Here is a 19,701-nt window from a genome sequence, read left to right as displayed (position 1 = left end):
TTGCACGAAGTGTTTTGATTTGACTTTTAACAACCATGCCATGTTTGGTCCAAATCGGTTAATAACCTGATATAGCTCGCATATAACTGATCTCGGATCTTGAGCCGCTAGATGGCGCAGTTATTACCCGATTTGGCTGAAATTTGTAACAACTTTGTCAAGTATGGTCCAAATCAGTTAGTAACTTGGTATAGCTCCCATATATATTGATCTCAGATATTGATTCCTGAGCCGCTAGATGGCGCAATTATTATCAAATAATTAATTATCTGGCTGAAATTTTGCATGAGTTGTTTTGTTATGACTCTTTCAATAACTGTGCCCAGTATGGTTCTAATCGCTTAATAAGCAGATGTAGGTCCCATACAAACCGATCTCCCGATTATACTTCTTGAGGCTCCAGAGGGCGCAGTTCATATCCGATTTAGCTAAAATTTTGTACAGCGACTTTTTCTATGACCTTCAACATACTTGCCAAATGTGGTATGCATCGGTTTGTAACTTGATATAGCTCCCATATAAACAGCTCTCCCGATTTAACTTCTTGAGCTCCTAAAGGACGCAATGCTTAGCCGATTTGGCTACGTTGGTCTCCAACAACCAAAACAAGTATGGCCGCCATATGTTCATTACTTTCCTACGGGAAATTATAAGTCAATTGACCCAAATATACCGGTCCTAAACTGGAGATTTAGTTACCTGTCACAGAATATATCCTACAGGTTATGAAAAGTTTCAATTGTCATAACTTATAATTCTTAACAAATTTTCAAAAAGTCGCTTTATTATTGTTAAAAATTGCTTTTCCGTTAAATATATTTGCTAACTAATGTAATCTCCCTTAAAAATAATTGCAAAGTATACTCACCCATTTCGAACTGTACCAGGATCTATCCTACGGTGTTAGAATGGTGGCAATTCGTCACCTCGAGCGGCAAGCCCTTGCAAAAGTGGGGACGAGTACTGGGATCAGTCCCTATCACCAGAGGATCTATCCGGGGACAGCTTCAGAAACTTTCCCATTTCCAGTCGGGTTGGAATAGCTCCAATAGCATAGCAATTCTTATCCATTACCTTTTGATTGCCTATAAAGAGATATTGGACAAAGAACTTGATAAACGCGATAATTGGTGGTAGGTGTATAAGATTCGCCAAGGCCGAACTTAGCACCCTTTGCCTTGTTTCTTCTATATTATTTTGCAGAGTCATAGCAATTCGAAAAAATAGTTTTTTCTTCAATATAAGTTAGTAAAGTACAGCCAGTCCATGTAGTAGATGTAAATGTTCGCTAAGTCACTGATGCAAAAACCCAACGCCTGTTAAGGCCATTTCTATGGCCATAACCTCCTAAGAACAAATTCTTGAGATTTTTCCAACGACATTACAACATATTTTTAAACCAGTTTCGAATATAAACTCAAGCGTTTCGCTATGTCCTCTTATTCCTAAAATATGCTAAATATGTCAACCATTCCATGTTATTGTGGTGAACAGCCCCAAAACACCAATGGAAACCCATCTCTTAACCCAAATTATTGATTATTGATGTCCATTTAAACATTATGAACTGTTCATCAATCAGTTGCAGCAGTTAAAAAAAAGCACTTGCAGCATTTTGTGTGATAAACGAAAACAAATGTTCAATTAAAAATCCTGGGAAAAAAACTGGCATCACATAAAACCACAATATGCCATGCAAAATTTTTTCGTAATGGTTTTTCATGTTATACACCGAGAAAAAAAGTGACTCTGGATAACGGGAATTTAAGCACTAAATCAAATCGATTTGTTTACCTTGCCAATGTGAAAAGTGTTAACATTTGTTTAACACACAACAAGTGAAAATAAAGCAAAATGCAAAAAAAAAACCGTCTAAAACTGCCATGACATAACAAATGAAATGCTATTACCACACATCAAAGTGTTTACGTATTTGGCCAACATGCATGAATGCATGCATGCATGCTGCATCCAAAAGTCAAATTGAGTTAAGCCCAAAAGAAAAACAAAAAAAAAAATAAAGGCATGTTATGAAAATCAATGGGGGAAAAATAAGCAAAGTTAAAAAAACAATAAAAACAACAATACGCAATATGCATGGCCTAAAAGCGGGGGGACCAGTTATTATTGAAAACCAGTCAATATCCAAAAACCATCCATCTAAGCAACTTAAAGGTTTATTTTAATGCTCATCATGTGTTTGAGCTCTTATTAGTTTTTGAGGCCTTAGGCTTTGTCATAATTTCTTGGCTGGCCACTGTGTTTGTGTGGTGTATGTTCACACACAACACCAGACAGATGCCACAGTGCGTATTTACACTTTTGCTTTTCGCCTCTGCTGCGCATGCGTAAAGGTGTCACCATGTTTTTGACCATTTTCTAGGTCAGTAAGCCATAAAGTGAATGAACTGGTTTTTTGTTTGTGGTGTTTGTGTTTGGATTTTCTTTGGATTTTATGGATTTATTTAACACTTTTACTTTTCATTAGGTGTTAACTAGTGAGCATTGATAGGTAGATTGGTTTTATGGTTTTCTTCTTCAAATGTCATCATAATACCCAACACTTATGTAATATGTCAACAACTTTTGATGGCATTATCTTCTGTAATGTTATTTCAACACTAGAGCAGGCACCACACCCAAAACAAAAAGGCTAAAAACAATTGCTCAAAAGAGTACTGGTGTAGTGTAATAAAAACATGTATTTTTCCAGAGGCTTTGAGTTACATCTCTGCCTCTTTCTCTGTATCTGTTACTTACCAAAATTTTATTTTCGTTTTACAGTGAAGACTTTATATGTGCGTCTGTCGGCCTTTCTGGCTGGCTGACTTAGCTTAGCTTAACTTGCCTAGTTCACTGACTGCATTTTAAACAGTTTGTTGCAATCAGCCATCTAGTCAGGCATCTCTGTGGCTAGACTGTGAAATTTTAAACAAGTAATGCAATTACGGCCTCTTGTAAATGATCGATTGTTCAACCGATCAATCATTTAATCGTTTACTGGCGTATTAATCTGTTGCTGTGGGTAATGGATTTTTGTTGAAAAATAAATTCAATTGGATATAAAGATTAAAATAATCAACGATGTTAAACTCCTTTAAGAAATTTGCGGGAGAATAAAAATGGAAATTTTCAAGAATCGGAGGCCACCATAGCGCAGAGGTTAGCATGTCCGCTTACGATGCTGAATGCCTGGGTTCGAACCCTAATGAGACCATCAGAAAAATTTTCAGTGGTGGGTTTCCCCTCCCAATGCTGGCAACATATGTGAGGTACTATGCCATGTAAAACTGCTCTCCAAAGAGGTGTCGGCCATAAAAAGGAGGCCCCTTATCATTGAGCTTAAACTTGAATCGGACTGCACTCATTGATATGTGAAAAGTTTGCCCCTGTTCCTTGGCGAAATGTTCATGGGCAAAATTTGCTTTCTAGCATAGCAAAGTGTTCTGGGAGATTTTAGGCCCTCTCATATGCCTCATGCATATAGTCGACTATGAAGGCCGTGCTAGCAAGTGACATCTCTTCGTAGAGAAAGCATGGATAAAAGCCTGGATAAAAAGCCTACCTCAGAATATTTTTCTTATCGATCTTGTAGGGATTCGACCCCATCGTTTACGCGTAAAAGGCGAACATGCCTAGCTATGCAGAACTTCTCGATCTGCCTCAAGCATACAGTGGACTACGAAGGGCGTGCTAGCTAGTGCATTCCTTCGTAGAGAAAGGGTGAATGAAAGCCTCACAATGGGTAACCACCTCGGAATATTTTCTATCGTTTTTTCCGGGATTCGAACACATCATTCATGGGTAATAGGCGGATATGAAAACCTATGCAGAACATTTATAGGATATTTTTGGAAAAATTGCCGTTTATATTTCTTTTTTGAACCTTTGAAAGTTTTCTACCTCTTTAACAGATGTTCCCCATTTTATATTTCTTTAATCTGCTACTCCTATTCCTCAACACTACAGATGCCTCACGATCAACGTGCAACAGCAATAGCCTTGTTACCAAGTACATTTACAGCTATACTATCGGCTGTCACGCGTGACAAGGAAGGTTTCCATTTCATATTACCACATTGCAAAACATACAAAACCATTACTAACCATCACCAGTACTGCTACCACCACCACCTATTACAACATTTATAAAAAAAAAGCCTCGTTAAATTTGTTCCCTTTTACAATTCCCATAACGACAGCAGCATCATTATCAGAAACCAAAAAAAAAAAATCAACCAAATTGTAACTAAACATGAAGCAAATGCTAAAGATTTATTTAGACGCTTCAAAAATCTGGTTCAAAAAGGAGAAGCAGCAAATAAACCGGCCTTAACGCGATTAATATGACCTAAATACAGAATCATACACACACACACCGCCACTTACCAAAGGAAATCTTATAAACAAACAAAAAAATTTATATATATTATGTAATAGCACCACACACATTGCACATTATTTCAAGATGAGTGCAAAAAACCGGTACATGTGCCAAAACCCAATCCAAAACCACAAACATACAAGGGGGAACGAGGGAAAAGCTTAAACGCAGACGACTCCTTTTTTGAGTGCAGCAAAGAAGAAAAACCAAAACTTAACTCAAATGAACATTAAAACCTGTAAGGCAACTCTCGTGCTCTGTATGACATACTTTAACATCTGCAAAATATTGCGTGTAATTACATGCCAGTGGCTATGAGTTTTTTTAGTCCCCTTTCGTTTTTTTTTTTTACAAAATTGCCCACAAGCGACATGTAACCTTGAGCGGAGACTCTGTGACGAAACTTTTTTTTTTTGGAAAGGATACGCAGTATGCATTTGTACCTCCTACCTACCTTTGTATGCATTTATACCTCCTCGCACAGAGAGTAGCATCTTTGGCTTGGAAAATGTTGTAAACATTTCAGGTTTTTTTAATGGTGTAATGATTTCCAACTAAAGTGTTATAAACAACAATAAAAATGTTTTTTTTTTTAAGTGCGACATCATTACAACTTACCATTCACTTTGAAAAGTACGTTTATTTCTTTGTTTCTTCTTAGTTACCAAAAGGAGTTAACCCTGAGAGGAAGTTGTGCAATGTTCAAAATGCAAATCTCAACAATAACAATGTGAGAATGGTGCTGCTATGAAATTAGGGCTTGAAAAATAATTTAAATTAGGGCTATGAAAGGGTTTCGGCACTAAAAACATTTTTTGTCCCATTTTTCAAGATTGGGTCACATGATGACTAACTTAAGTTAAAGATACACAATTTAAAAATTTTTTAAGAAAAAAATTCTTTAAGTGAAAGATTTTTTACTTGCTATTAAGGAATCCAAAATCTGCATGGTAGTTAAAAATCTTAAAAATTTTATTCAAATATATCCTCAATTTTGCATCTTATTATTGAAGGCAAAAATCCTTAAATGAAGTACAAAATATCATTGAAAGTAAGGAAATAGGCTTTGGAACAAGGCTAACGTTGTACTTTAGTTAATGACACAGAAATGCCTTGTAAAGAGGAAGGTCTTATGTGTTGAAGTTGTAAAATTTGCAAATTTTGCCCATTACCTTTCCATTAAGGAACCTCACACATATCAATTAACGCTGTCCAATTTAAGTATAAGCTCAATAAAAAGGAGTCTCCTTTTTATAGACGAGTCTGAACGGCGTGCCGCAGTGCGACACCGCTTTGGAGAGAAGCTTTACATGGCATAGTACCCCACAAATGTTGCCAGCATTAGGAGGGGATAACCACCGGTTAACATTTTTTCTGATGTTCTCGCAAGGATTCGAACCCAGGCGTGCAACGTCATTAGCTGACATGGTAACCTCTGCGCTACGGTGACCTTCGGTCTACAGAGATTGAAATTCGAATCGGAAGGGTGTATTTGTTAGTAAAGAATTACTTAAAATTAAAGAAAGCTCCTTTATTCTGATGATGCGCTTCTTTGGCTCGCAAGCATTACCAAAATCCTTAGATCGAGATCAAAATTTAAAAGATTGTGCCAATTTGTTTTGCTGTTTTTGAGATTAAGAAAAACTTCCATTCTGCACGGCTGAGTAAGGTTTTCTAAAGAGAAATCTAAAAACAGCCTGGCTTAATAACGTTTTCCATAGAAAACCTTTAATGTAACCCTGCTCTATAAGGTTTTTTTTAAGGAAACCCTAAATTCAGCCTGGCTCAATAAGGTTTTGTATCGAAAAACTAAACTCAGCCCGGTTTAATATGATTTTCTATGGGAAATTCTAAACTCAGGCAGACTGAATAATGATTACTATAAACAAAACTAAATTCTATTCAAAAAGCTACATTTAGTCTGGCTGAATAAGTTTTTCTATAGAAAACCTTAAATTTAGCCTGGTTGAAAAATTTAGCCTGGTTCAATAGAAAATCCTAAATTGAGCTTGGCTGAATACGATTTTATATACAAAATCCTCAATTCAGGCTGGTTGAATAAGGTTTTCTATAGAAAATCCGTAATTCAACCTGGCTGAATAAGGTTTTCTTGAGAAAATTCGTAAATAAGCCTGGCTGAATAAGATTTTCTAGAGAAAATCATTAATTCAGGCAGGGTGAATAAGGTTTTCTGGAGAAAATCCTAAACTCAGCCTGGATGAATACGGTTTTCTAGAGAAAATCCTAAATTCAGCCTGGCAGATTAAAGTTTTCTATAGAAAATCCTTAAGTCGGCCTGCTTGAATAAGGGTTTCTATGGAAAATCCTAAATTCATCCTGGGTGAATAAGGTTTTCCTTTTAAAATCTTAAATTCAGCATGACTGAATAAGATTTTCTTTATGAAAATCTAAATTGAGTCTGGCTGTGTAAAGTTTTCTGTAGAAAACTCTTACTTCAGCCTGACTGAATGACATTTTCTATAGTAAAAATTAATTTCAGCCTGGCTAAATAAGGTTTTCTATAGAAAACTCTTCGTTCAGCCTGCCCAAATAAGGCTTTCTGTACAAAAACCTAAATTGAGCCTAGAGACTTGTACACATAGACATTGCGCCTGTGCTCACAAATATTTTGAGTGGGTGTATGACCAAAACCATTTTTTCTCATTTTCCCTCCACTTCTCTCTCTCTCTCTCTCTCTCTCTTTCACTTTATTTCTTTTAATAAACCCATCATAAATTAAGAAGTAGTCATTTTCAACGAACAACACAGACTTTTCAGCAGAAGGTCTGCTGTTCTGAAATCGCAGACCTACAGAGCTACCGCTGTAATAGTAACAAAATTAACTGCTAACAGTCAGCAGACTGTGATTGCTATTTTCAGCAGACTTTTTTCATGAGTGTGCCCTCCACCAAAGGATGGGGGTATAAATTTCGAAATAATAAAGCTAGGCGCTTGAAATTTGGCAATTGATATAGCTGTCGTATAAAATGATCTTGGATCTTAACTTCTTGAGCCTCTACACAGCGCAATTCCTATCCGAGTAGACTGAAATATTGCATGAAGTGTTTTGTTTTGACTTTCAACAACTATGCATACAAACCGATCTCCCGAATTTACTTCTTGAGTCCCGAAAGGGCTCAAGTAGAAGGTCTCCAAAATCCAAACAAAGTATGGTTTGAATCGGTTCATAACCTGATGTGGCTCCAATAGCATAGCAAATCTTAGCCATTACCCTTTGTTTGCCTATAAAGAGATACCAGACAAAGAGCTTGACGAATGCCATCCATGGTGGAGGGTATATAAGATTCGGCCCGGCCAAACTTAGAACGCTTTTACTTGTGTTTTTGTTTTCAAACCAATTAGCATAGAGGCATTTATTAACACTTTATGCATGATACTTGAAAGTAGCAAAGGCATAACTGGAAGTGCCGAAGGGCATGCGCTGAAGTACCATAAGGCAGAGGTCATTTGTGAAGATCTTCACCCTTCTTCTATTGTTGTAAAGTAATTTTGGCGCTATTTATAAACTTTTTTTGTTGCAATTTTTCTAGGCAGCTAAAGAAAAGTGAAACAAATGTTAACATTTTTTCGCCAACAATCCTACCTCTTTTTTGCTACGGATAATATATAACATCCACAAAACGACCCCATTGCAAGATTTCCGGTAATTGTTAAAATCTAAATTTAAACAGAAGCAAAGTAAATTTTGTGTTGTCATGTTTGCGCTCTGAACGAGTTGTTTATGTAGCTAAGGCTTTGATTTCATTAAAAGAGGAAAAAATTACTTAACATCACCAAATTTGCCTAAGGGTTTTGTTTGCTGTCATCGAAAACAGATCAATGATTTTTTTTCGTTGACATTTATCACTCTCCAAAATCAAGCGAACAATTGAGGTTTCGTAAGAAACCTTTGAAAATGCCATACAACAAAAATAAACTACCTAAATAGTTATTCAGACATAACAAACCAATTGAAATCAGATTACTTTTTATTGTTGATATCATGCCTTAATTTTTGTTATGTTTTACTTTCACTTTTGTTGCATTCCCGCCGATGATAGTGGATTGTACGATGTTTTCGGGCTGTCATGCATACCGTTTACAAACCATAGGAAAAAATTACAATAATATTTTGATGTTGTGAAATAATTATTTGCATAATAATAGCATGAAACGTGTGTGGAAGAAAATTAGGCAGGAACACTTAATATATAGCGAGCTTTATCGAAAAGTGAATCGATGTGAACATAGGTGCATAAAGGACTAGCTCAATCTTCTTATAATGAAAGTAATGCAAAACTCTAGTAAAAGCGGTGACAGAAAATGGAAAGACGTGTTCCAACTCTAGCTTAAATCTAGAACAAGCTCTTACAACTTACAATTTCAAGCTAAACCAAAGTCTACAAGGAAAGACAAGTTCCAAGACATGGGTACAAAAGAAGATCCATAATGGATATCTCCTTAAAATTGAAAATCTCTTTTTTTAAACTTAAAATGCTTGTAACTCCTTAAATTAGCTTGAATTTTGCAATTTAACAATAAATAGGGCATTGCTTGTCAATTAGCTATTAAAGTTGAATCACAATATCATTTATGTTTTTTAACTTAACATGCTTGTAAATTCCTCAAAATTTGCAGTTGAATGACTTGAACTTCATTCAGGTCACCCGGGAGCATATCCAGCACATAAACTAATAAAAGACTTCTAATGATGAAATACCGATAGAACTTTTTCTTTTAACCTAGTTCGCTGATAAAGCTTCAAATTCATTCATTAAATGAACTTCTATGGACACTTAATTGTTTTCAGGAATGGTAAATAGAAACTCTGCTTCAAGGAATCTTTCAGAGTATATAGACTTCTCAGATATCTGATATATGGTATTTACCTTGGCTATCTAAGTTTTTTGCAAATATTTATCTTTCATGTTTTCAACAATTCAAATGTATTTTTCATTGCCTATTTCCTACACTCTCATTGACTAACATCCAATTCAAAACAAATACATTTCCAAAAACCCATTAAAGTCTCTATTATTGTGGCTTTAACAATTATAACAAATTATGTTTCAACATTTTCTTTAACCAATACAATTAAAGTGTGGCATGAAAATTGGAAGTATGCACTATGTTGCATATAACATTGGCCTCAAAAACCAAAACCCCTTTCCTCGCTCTCTCTCTCTCTCTCTCTATTATTTTATCAACTAGTCACTTCAATAGTTAGCCATGTTAAAAACGCATAACAAACGGTCACTGACTTTTGCACTTGCGGCAGATTTTGCTATGCGATTAAAGTGCAACAATATTTTTTGTATGTTTGGGGTAATACACTGACGCCATGGTGTTTACCACATATTTTGTTTGTCGGAACAACAAAGAGCATTGTATTATGTATAGCATAAAGAGAGTTGATTTTTGAGTGTTTGTTTTCCATATCCTACTCGCCATCTCAATGAGATAGTAAAAAAAAAATAACGAAAAGTAACAACAAGCACTTGTTTACACAAATACATGCTATTAGCAATTAGAGTTGCCCATTTATATGGAGTTTTACATTATTTTAGTGAATTGGCTATTTTGTTTTGTTTGGAATGCTGTTTAATTAGTGTAAGCACATGCAATAATAGTATGTAGTAAAATAATGGTTAGTTGTTTAGAGCTTTAGCCCAAATGTTTGCTGAAAACTTTTCAAAAGGTCATAAGTTTTAATTAAAAATGTTAAGGCATAACTTGAAAAACAAAATGAAGTGTATACTTGGAAAATCAGTTGCCTGGGCAATACATTTTTTCATTGGAGAAGGTTATACAGTTTTTCTTTTCATCTCAATAAGCTCAACCATATTCTCATATTGGAATTCAGACAGTGTTCTTAAGAACGTCAGCTTTTGTGGAACAAGTATCTATTTCTCTGGCAAAAAGATCCACAGTTCCGTTATGTACCAACATTTTAAAATTGAATCCGTTATTTCAAACTTAAAGTTTTTGAATGAAACTCTGAATTTTAGGTAATAAGAAAATTTATCATACTGGCTTAGGTGTATGTCCATAGTGTCATGGAGCGGATTAACCGATCTGTTTTTTAACCTAACCTAACTTAGCAGAGAAATTTGATGAGACCGAAATACCTACACTTTCGCCACCATTGAGAAAACGATCAAGTCTGAAAAATTTGTGTATGTTCTCGCCAGTATTTGAATAACTCGTTCAGAGACATAGTCTTTGTAATACAACCGTTACGGCGACCCCAAAAAAAAAATGGGATCAGACCTAAGAGGCCACAGTGGTGAACAGGTTAGCATGTGTCTGTGATGCAGAAAGCTTAGAATCAAATACAGGCGAGAACATCAGAAAAATTTTGTCGAACGTTCGCGAGCAATTTTTTTTAGGGACGTTGGGTTTAATGTGTGAACATTGAAAATATTTTCAGCGGCGGTTGTACCATGTACCAAATTGTACCAATCTTCTGTGCGTCGTTACAACTCAGCAATAGTAAGGTAGTTCCTGTATTATATAAAAATAAAACTGTTGCGCCTTGTTTGCTTGTTTGTTCCGAGTAGACTCAAACACGGTTGACTCGATTTTCATGAAATTTTCACAGATGGTAGAGTTTGGCTTCGCGAGGAGGGGCGGATCCTGCCCATAATGCCAATTTTCAAAACGCCAGATTTTAAAGATGGGTGCATCGATTTAAACAAAATTTTGTATGCCCTCTCAGCGTTACCCAAAAATACCTAATTGGTAAGAAACTTTGGGGCCAAATAACCGTGGGGGACGCCCTACCCTAAAACGCACCGAAACAGACATGTTTACCGATTGGGCCAATACGGGCGACAAATGAAAGGTATTTTACAATAGAGTACTAACTCAAACAAAAAGTACTTTAGAGTAGAATACGAAGCCTATACAAAAATTTCGGTGTATTCACGGAGGTCGCTCCACCCCGAAATAATGATTCAAACGGGACAGTGCGGGATTCTAATGAATGGTGTTTGGGCCTGCAAACGTTTAAAGGCGTAATGAAGCACACCGTGCCAGCTCATTAAGTTATATAACTTAAATGGTGAAAAAAAATTACTTATAAACTGAAAATGCTTCCTCCTCAAATTGGCTTCAATTTAGTAGCTTAGCCATAAATAGGCATTCAATATCACTAAGCTAAATGACTTCAATCTTTATTTCTTTTTTTTTTTGTTTTTCCAAGCTTAAAATGCTTCCAACTCTTAAAAAAGCTTTAATTTTAATATTGGCTTAATTTTTTTTAAACTTAAAATGCTTTTACCTCCTTATATGAGCTAATTTTTGTTAACTTAAAATGCTTGTAAATCTTAAAATCAGCTTCAATTATGCGATCGATTCGCTCTTTGATCAATAATATTATGCGTTCGATTGGCTCTTTGACCAATAATAGCGGGACGCAATTAATTCTTAGCTTTGTCAGAGTTTCCTCGTGACGAATGGTGATAAAGCTAAAAGAATATATACAAAATAAACATTTATTTCATTCAATTCTTAAAATGCCTTTTGTATCATCAGTGTCTCTAGAACCACTTTTTCAGTCAGCAAAAGAACATTCATTGAGGCTTTTTTTAAAGCATCTGTTGTGTTTTAATGGTATATTTCACTTATCAAGAAGCACTTTTGTGTGAAATAGATTCATTTGTTAATAAAAAAACTTGAAATCGATCAAATGAAAAGGGCATTTGATTTTCCATCAAAACTCGGCTCAAAACATGATATTGGTATTATCTAGTTTTATCTAAAAGTCAGCTTTAATTTTTTTGGTTTAATATATTTTTAGTGCCCATTAATGGTACCCTATCGTAAATTAAAAACTCCCCAATTCCTTTCTCTTCTGTTGAAAGCCAAACAAAAAAAAACAAAAATCTAAATAAAATTTAAATTAAAAATCCACATTTGTTTAGCATTTATTTTTCACTACAAACAAATCTTCTCCGCTATACATTTTAAGAGCCTTATTTTCCCACACAAACGCAATCAAAACAGCCAAACAAAACAGTAGCACAAGAGGAGGGAAACAACAAAGCAGCAAAACAAACAAACCATGAAATATTCAACAAAAACAAATGGTGTACTATGGAAAAAAAGAATTAGATTTGTTTGTAATTCAGTGTTCACCTCATTTTTGTGGTTGTACAATTAGATTATCACACAGTTTTGCTATTTTCAGTTTCATTTCCATTTCAATGTCTATGGCAATACAATGCGCTGTCCAACCATCGAAAATTAGAACTACGCATTAATATAATGCCTTTAGTTTTACATGATTAAAACTAAGCGATAAGAGATTTTCTTTGGTCATATCTCATATTAGAGGATTTTTGTTTAGTTTTCTTTTTTTTAAGAAAAAAAATTTAAGATTGGACATTCCTGTCGCTTTTGGTCCGTTTCAAAAGTAAACCAAAGTAAAGTGTTAAAAATTCATGGCATAATTTTAAGCTGTTTTCAAAATGTTTACATTTCAAATAACCATTGCCTGTTGTTGGGGGCGTTTTCTATGTGAAGTGATGTTATTTCTATGCTAACTATACAGCCAGTGAAAAAAATAAACACAGGGATGTTACGCTATGAATCTTTTGCAGTTACAGTAAACGCCTAGAAGATATGCTATGCTTTTTGTTCAGCTGGTTTTTGTTTTACAACTTATTTACATTTTCCTGTTTGATATCGACATTTAGAAATATTACTTTACTTTAAATTTCTGAACAATTATATTTTTCAAACTCTTAGTTACAAAATATGCTAAAAAAACTAAGAAAACCACTCAGTACACCAAAGCTTTAACGCTTAGAATATATACAACGATTTTTTGTCAATATGTACCTGTATCTGAAAATTTCGTTGGTACACTCATCATTCGAACATTTTTGAGAATTTAATATATTAAATTATTCTAATCGAAGCGTAAGAGAACTTTCTGATACTCACAAAATTAAAGCATATCTGAAAGGGGCAAACGGTGAGGTAAGGTGTATATACAACAAAGAAATATTTATTTTGTAAGAAACATTAATTCTTAATAAACTTCAATTATGTTATTTTCGTTCCTTTCTAAATTTCTAAAATTTGGTATAACTTTTTTAAATTCTATTATTGGCGCCTACTGTATATGCTACAGTTTTTCCATCTGATTCTCACAAGTGGGTGTTTCCGTAATGTTATTTCTCTTTTCGCACGCACACACACATGCACCCCTCATAACATGCGTATGATTATTTGCCAAGCATAAAAAGTGCCCAGAGACATGGTCATGTTTTTCAAAACTGGCATTAGTTGTAATTTAGTTAGTTGCAAAATTGTGGTTGTTGCTTTTGCACTATGACTTTGTTGGGGTTGTATTTGTTGCTATTGTAATTTGTTTCAAAACACTTTTTCTAGGGCATATGTGGCTTTTTCGTTAAACACATACACAAAATACTTCAGGCCAAAAGGCTTTAGAAGTGGTGGTGGGAAATGTTTTGAATTTGCCACTTTTCTGAAATGCCATGATTTTGTTACGTTTTTCGTAATTTAATTCAAAACAAATTTATTTATAGCAGAAATATAAATAGCCCAGGAAGTTTTTCTCTGGTTTTATATATATGTGATACGTTGCTGAAAAACTTTACATAAATCAATGTAAGCTTCATGCACATATTTGGTATGCGACCGTTATGTGTTGTTTTTTTTTCTTTCAAATTTTAACCACATAACGTCAAAAGGAAATGCAGCAGTTTCCACTGGTGATTATCGCCCGTTTTTTCTTTCGTTTTTGGCTTAAAACTATTAAACACATAATGCGGACAAGCCCTCTAGGAAGTGCTAATGCAAATAGGTTTTTTGTTAGCTGTTTAGTTTTGTTTACTTTGCAAACGGTTGCTCACTTTGGTTTAGTTAACTCATTAAATGGTACAAAATTAATTGATTAAAGTAAACCATAATGTGTATTTTATTTATATGTTTGCTTTTAATTTCCGGCTCATTGACCAATTTTGAATAATAAATAATTATCTTTAGCATGGGTTTAAATTTTTTCCGGTCGACTTTTACTGATGAGTTATATGAAAGTTTATTTTGAACAAAATATTTTGTTATTTAAACCAAATACAAATAAAAATATGGCTGCATTTTGGGAACCTGAAAACCTCAGAAGTTTCACAACGAAATTTTATGGAAAAGTACTGCATAGTTTAAGGCGTCAATATTAAATTAAGACGAATTTATATTTAGAACATATCGAAGGTATTATAAAAATATGTACCTATATCTATGATATTCTTTTTATACAATACTACCCGAACCGGGCCCGCTCCGCTGCGCCTTCTTTAACTCTCTAATATCTTTTTAGGGTGGGACACTTCGCCCTAAACGCGGATATCGACTTCAAGCCATTGTAGCCTATGACACTAAACGCGTTCCATTCCTGGCGAGAACACCGCACAAAGCGGTGTTTATCCCCTCTTAATGTTGGCGACATTTGCGAGGTACAATGCCATGTATGGTCATTGAGAAATTTTTCCCCAAAGAGGTGACGCACTGCGGGACACAGTTCGGACTCGGCTTTAAAAAAAGGTTCTTTATAATTAGGGCGAACACCAAGACAATTGGCTCCAAAACTGAATATCAAATTCGTTTTCTACTCTCAAATACCTTTTATTTGAGTTCCATATTGGGTCAAATAACCCATTTGACGTACCTTTAGGAGGAAAAGCGCCACCTAGACTTGAACTCAAATTACCTTTCACTTGAGTCCCATATAACCATGGTCGGCTAATATGCCCGTTTGGGGGTGGGCGACCTCCCATTACATGGACCTAATGTTTTATTCCATTTTTGTAATATACTGACTAATACTTCTGATTTGAGACGTGAATTTCGAATATCTGTTTAGAGGAAAGGAGGTTTATTCGTGTTCTGGTCTCCAATACCTTTCATTTGATACCATTATTGTGGCCATCGGACCACGTTCGGATATGGCTGGCCTCCACCCGATATCTTAAAATTATATAGCCCATGTTTCCTTTCAGACAAACGTACATAATCTATGAACATTTTAAGAAAATCAGTCATAATGGGTCTAATGGCGTTTTTGAGGGGTGGCATGATTCCCTATACTTCGATCAGATTTTGTATGCCAGATTCGAAGTCTTCTCCCGAATACCTTTCATTTGAGCCCCATATTGAAATTAACGTCCAATATGTCTGTTTGGGCAGTTTTGAGGTTGGGGCGGCCCGATGGGTACTTGGACTCAAGTTTTAATACTATATTCGTATTCTACTCTCCAATAACTTTCATTTGATACTTATATTGTCCCGATCGGTCCACTTTTGATTTTGGCTTGTGTTTTTGGCATAAGGGGGAAAGTACGCCCCCTTCCGATACCGAACAATTATATAGCCTATGTCTTGGACCCTACTTTTATTACGAAATTCGTATACTACTCTTGAATACCTTTCATTTGAATCCCATATTGTCCCGTTCGGTCCACTTTTATTTTTGGGTAGTAAGGGAGAGGGTCCTCCCCCTTCTGATATCAAAAAATTATATAGCCTATAATTCATTCCATACCAACCTACACTATCTGTGAACATTTCAAGGTAATCGGTTCAGCCGTTTTTGAGTCTATACGGAACAAACAAACAAACACAAATCGAATTTTATATACAAGATACAATTTGAGCACCGGTTTTGCTCATTCAAAGTTCCTAAAAGTAGGCTAACAAAATCCAAACTCGGTTTTTATATGCTACTTATTATTTTTTATTTTATAAAGTTTTAATTTTTATATAATTTTAATTTTTAATTTAGATTAAAAATAATGTTATAAAACTAGTTTTTTTATAAAAGTAATATTTTTAAAAACCATTTTTATTATAAGCTTAAAATTGTTATTTAATTTTATAATTTAAAAAAAAAAATATAAAAAAATATTAAACTTTTCAAGGAATTATTTGTATAAAATTTAATTTTTTTTAATTGAAAATTTGTTGAGTTTTATTTGATTTTGTTTAAAAATTGTAAAAATAAACACTCCAGAAATAAAAAAAAATAATTAGAAAAAAAGTTTTAACAAAAAATCATACAGGTACTAATTTTTCTGTTTTCTGTGTTTTCTTCACCTTCGTACATTGTTTTTATTGCTGTCCCATATTTCAATGCGCTTATGGCAATTGCTATACGCCTAGACCTAAGCTCCGTTTTTGGTTTGACAATTTAAATTGGTCTATAGTATTACAGATGTGTTTCAACCACTTATAACATCCAATTAATCACTTAAAATGGGAAATTATATGTCAAAATTATATGTGTGATGCTTTGCAATAATTAATTAAAAATACATTTGTATACGAAATCAAATGGAATACAACCACACACACACACACACACCAGCACTGGTACATTTTATTTAATGATTCAACTGTCCAACAGTTATTAGACTAATTGATCCTTTCCTACAAACAAGCATACAAAGCAAATGTCACACACAAATGCACATTGAGTATAGCCCTTCTATAAACATTAAAAGAGAGTCCTTTTATAATTGTAAGAGTTTTTGTTGGAATTCGCGGCATGATATTGACATGATAGGCTTATTTACCATTACACATTGTGGTACATTAATGTGTGTGTGCATGGGTATGTTGCAATTGTGTATGGGGGTGTGTATGTGTAAATTAGTGTCACTGTCAAACTGTAACAAACCGAAATGTATGCAATAATTTATAAGCTCTTAAAAACTGGGGTGTAATGAAACGAAAAATTTATTGTAGGGATTTTTTTTAAAGGAGAAAAAAAGAATATATAGTAGTAAAAGGGAAAGGGTATAATATACATGAATTTTATTTTTTAATTTTTATAATAGGGTGTAACGAAATCAATATGATATGGGATACATTTTTTAAATAAAAACAGAAAGTATTAGAAACATTTTTAAATAAAATAACCCTTTAAATATTCCTATACTATGTCCTTTTACTTCCTTCCTTTTCCTTCGACCCTTATATCCCCATAATTTGTATGCTTGTTTGTCTCTATATATACATCTATCCAATTATGATTGTAGGTTTTATTAATTCATAACCATAATGCAAAATGTTTGACTATTTGTTATTGTCATTTGATATTGGCTGTTTTTTTTTTTTGCTCTTACGCTTGCTTGACAACTCCTCTGCTGCCCTGCTTGCAGAGCATCCTATCAATTTGGTTTACAAAGGCCAACTTAAATGTCATTGACTTTGACTGTTGCTACTGTTGGCCATTGTCACTGCCATGGCTATGTTTGGCTGTTTGGTTATGTTGTTATCTATGAACTGTTAATTAATTGTATGATGATGTTCTCACAGTTTATAATGTAATTTTTAATTAGTTTTGACACTTCTGTTGGTTTTATCGCACACAAGCTTAATCACGCGTACACACACACACAACATTTGTTGTTGTGTGCGATTTTTTTTGTGTGTTTCTCATAAAATATTACCCTTATTGATTTAATTGCATTTTTCCATTTACATAAATAATAATGTTGAGCATTTTTTTCTTCTTATTGTTTTTGTTTTTATAGCTGTTGCCCAGGATTCATTTAAATGTCCCGATGATTTTGGATTTTATCCTCATGACATTTCCTGCGATAAATATTGGAAGTGCGACAATAATGTGGCTGAATTGAAGACCTGCGGTAACGGTTTGGCTTTCGATGCCTCCGATCCAAAATATTTGACTGAGAACTGTGATTACTTGCACAATGTTGACTGCGGAGATCGTACACAATTGGGTAAGTTTTGAAAATTGTGAATAAGTTAAATGTTACTAAGTTAGGCCGGTCTGAATCCTGCGAACCCACCACCATGGATTCTGTTTAAAATTTACACAAATTAACTAAGTTGAAGGTCATATGTGTACTTTGTGTCAAGTATGAAAATTTATCAAAAACAAGTAAAAAATTTAAGCTGTAAGGGGTCGTAGAAGAATAAGCAAGACGTCGATTTATATGAAAGTCATATCAGGCTCTAGACCGATTTTGATAATATTGTTATTGAAAGAACAAAGTATTCCCTGGTACATTTTAATTAAATAGGATAATAATAGTGACTTCGAGGGCTTAAGCTGTCAAATCAGGAAATCGGTTGGTGGCGTAAAATTTTCGTAAGTAAATTTTCTACCAAAATTCATAACATCTGCCTGTGGGCTATAAAATGATATGTAGAAGATTTCGTAATCGTCGGATGAAAAATGCGATCTTCACAAGTAACAAGGTCATAAGTTCGGTCGGGCCGAACTTTGGATACCAACCACCAAAACATTAAATCGAGAGATCGGTCTATATGGCAGCTATATCCAAACAAGGACCGATCTGAGCCAAATTGAAGAAGAACATTGAAGGGCCTAACATAATTCACTGTCCCAAATTTCGACGACATCAGATAATAAATGCGACTTTTGTGGTCCCAAAACCTTAAAATGAGAGTCCGGTCTGTATGGCAACTATATCCAAACCAGGACCGATCTGAGCCAAATTAAAGAAAAATATTAGGGAGCTAAACACAACACACTGTCCCAAATGTCGTCGACATCGGACAACAAATGCGCCTTTTATGGGCTCAAAACCTTAAATCGAGAGTCTATATGGCACCTATATCCAAATCTGGACCGATCTGGTCCAAATTGAAGAAGAATATCGAAGCGCCTTACACAACTCACTGTTCGAAATTTCGACGACATCGGACAATAAATGCGTCTTTTTTCGGCCCAAAACCTTAAATCGAGAGATCGGTCTATATGCCAGCTATATCCAAATCTGGACCGTTCGGGGCCAAATCGAAGAGGAATGTTGAAGGCCCTAACACAACTCACTGTCCAAAATTTAGGCAAAATCGGAGAATAAATGCGCCTTTTATGAGCCCAAGACCTTAAATCGAGAGATCGGTCTATGCTGCCATATATATCCAAATCTGGACCGATCGGGGCCAAATTGAAGAAGGATGTCGAGTAGCCTAACACAACTTACTGTCCAAAATTTAAGGAAAATCGAATAATAAATGTGGTTTTTATGGGCCTAAGACCCTAAATCGGCGGATCGGTCTATATGGGGGTTATATCAAGATATAGTCCGATATAGCCCATCTTCGAACTTAACCTGGACAGAAAAAGAATCTGTACAAGGTTTCAGCTTAATGTCTCTTAAATAAGCCGTCCCCCTAGAGGGCTTTCTATGCTTATGGCTCTCATATTTATCTTTCGGCCGATATGGTTTTTGAGGCTGTAAAAGTCCCCATTTTGGTCCGATCTTTACCAAATTTTGTATAAGGGGTTTTGTTTG

At 34.7% G+C, this 19,701-nt stretch overlaps 1 protein-coding gene across 2 annotated transcripts in view; it reads left to right on the top strand.

The window, feature by feature from the left end:
• The window catches only part of LOC106089557 (protein obstructor-E), a 92,870-nt gene that overhangs the window by 23,366 nt on the left and 49,803 nt on the right, over nt 1-19,701 (top strand). For both annotated transcript variants that reach the window (XM_059362704.1, XM_013255403.2), the window contains one exon: nt 17,947-18,156. In XM_059362704.1, coding sequence (XP_059218687.1) covers nt 17,947-18,156 — 210 coding nt within the window. The remainder of the gene's footprint in view (nt 1-17,946; nt 18,157-19,701) is intronic.

The sequence above is a fragment of the Stomoxys calcitrans genome, chromosome 2 (assembly GCF_963082655.1).
Source record: "Stomoxys calcitrans chromosome 2, idStoCalc2.1, whole genome shotgun sequence".
Lineage (NCBI taxonomy): Eukaryota > Metazoa > Arthropoda > Insecta > Diptera > Muscidae > Stomoxys > Stomoxys calcitrans.
Note: the sequence above shows the minus strand (reverse complement) of the source record. Positions and strands in the feature narration are given on the sequence as shown.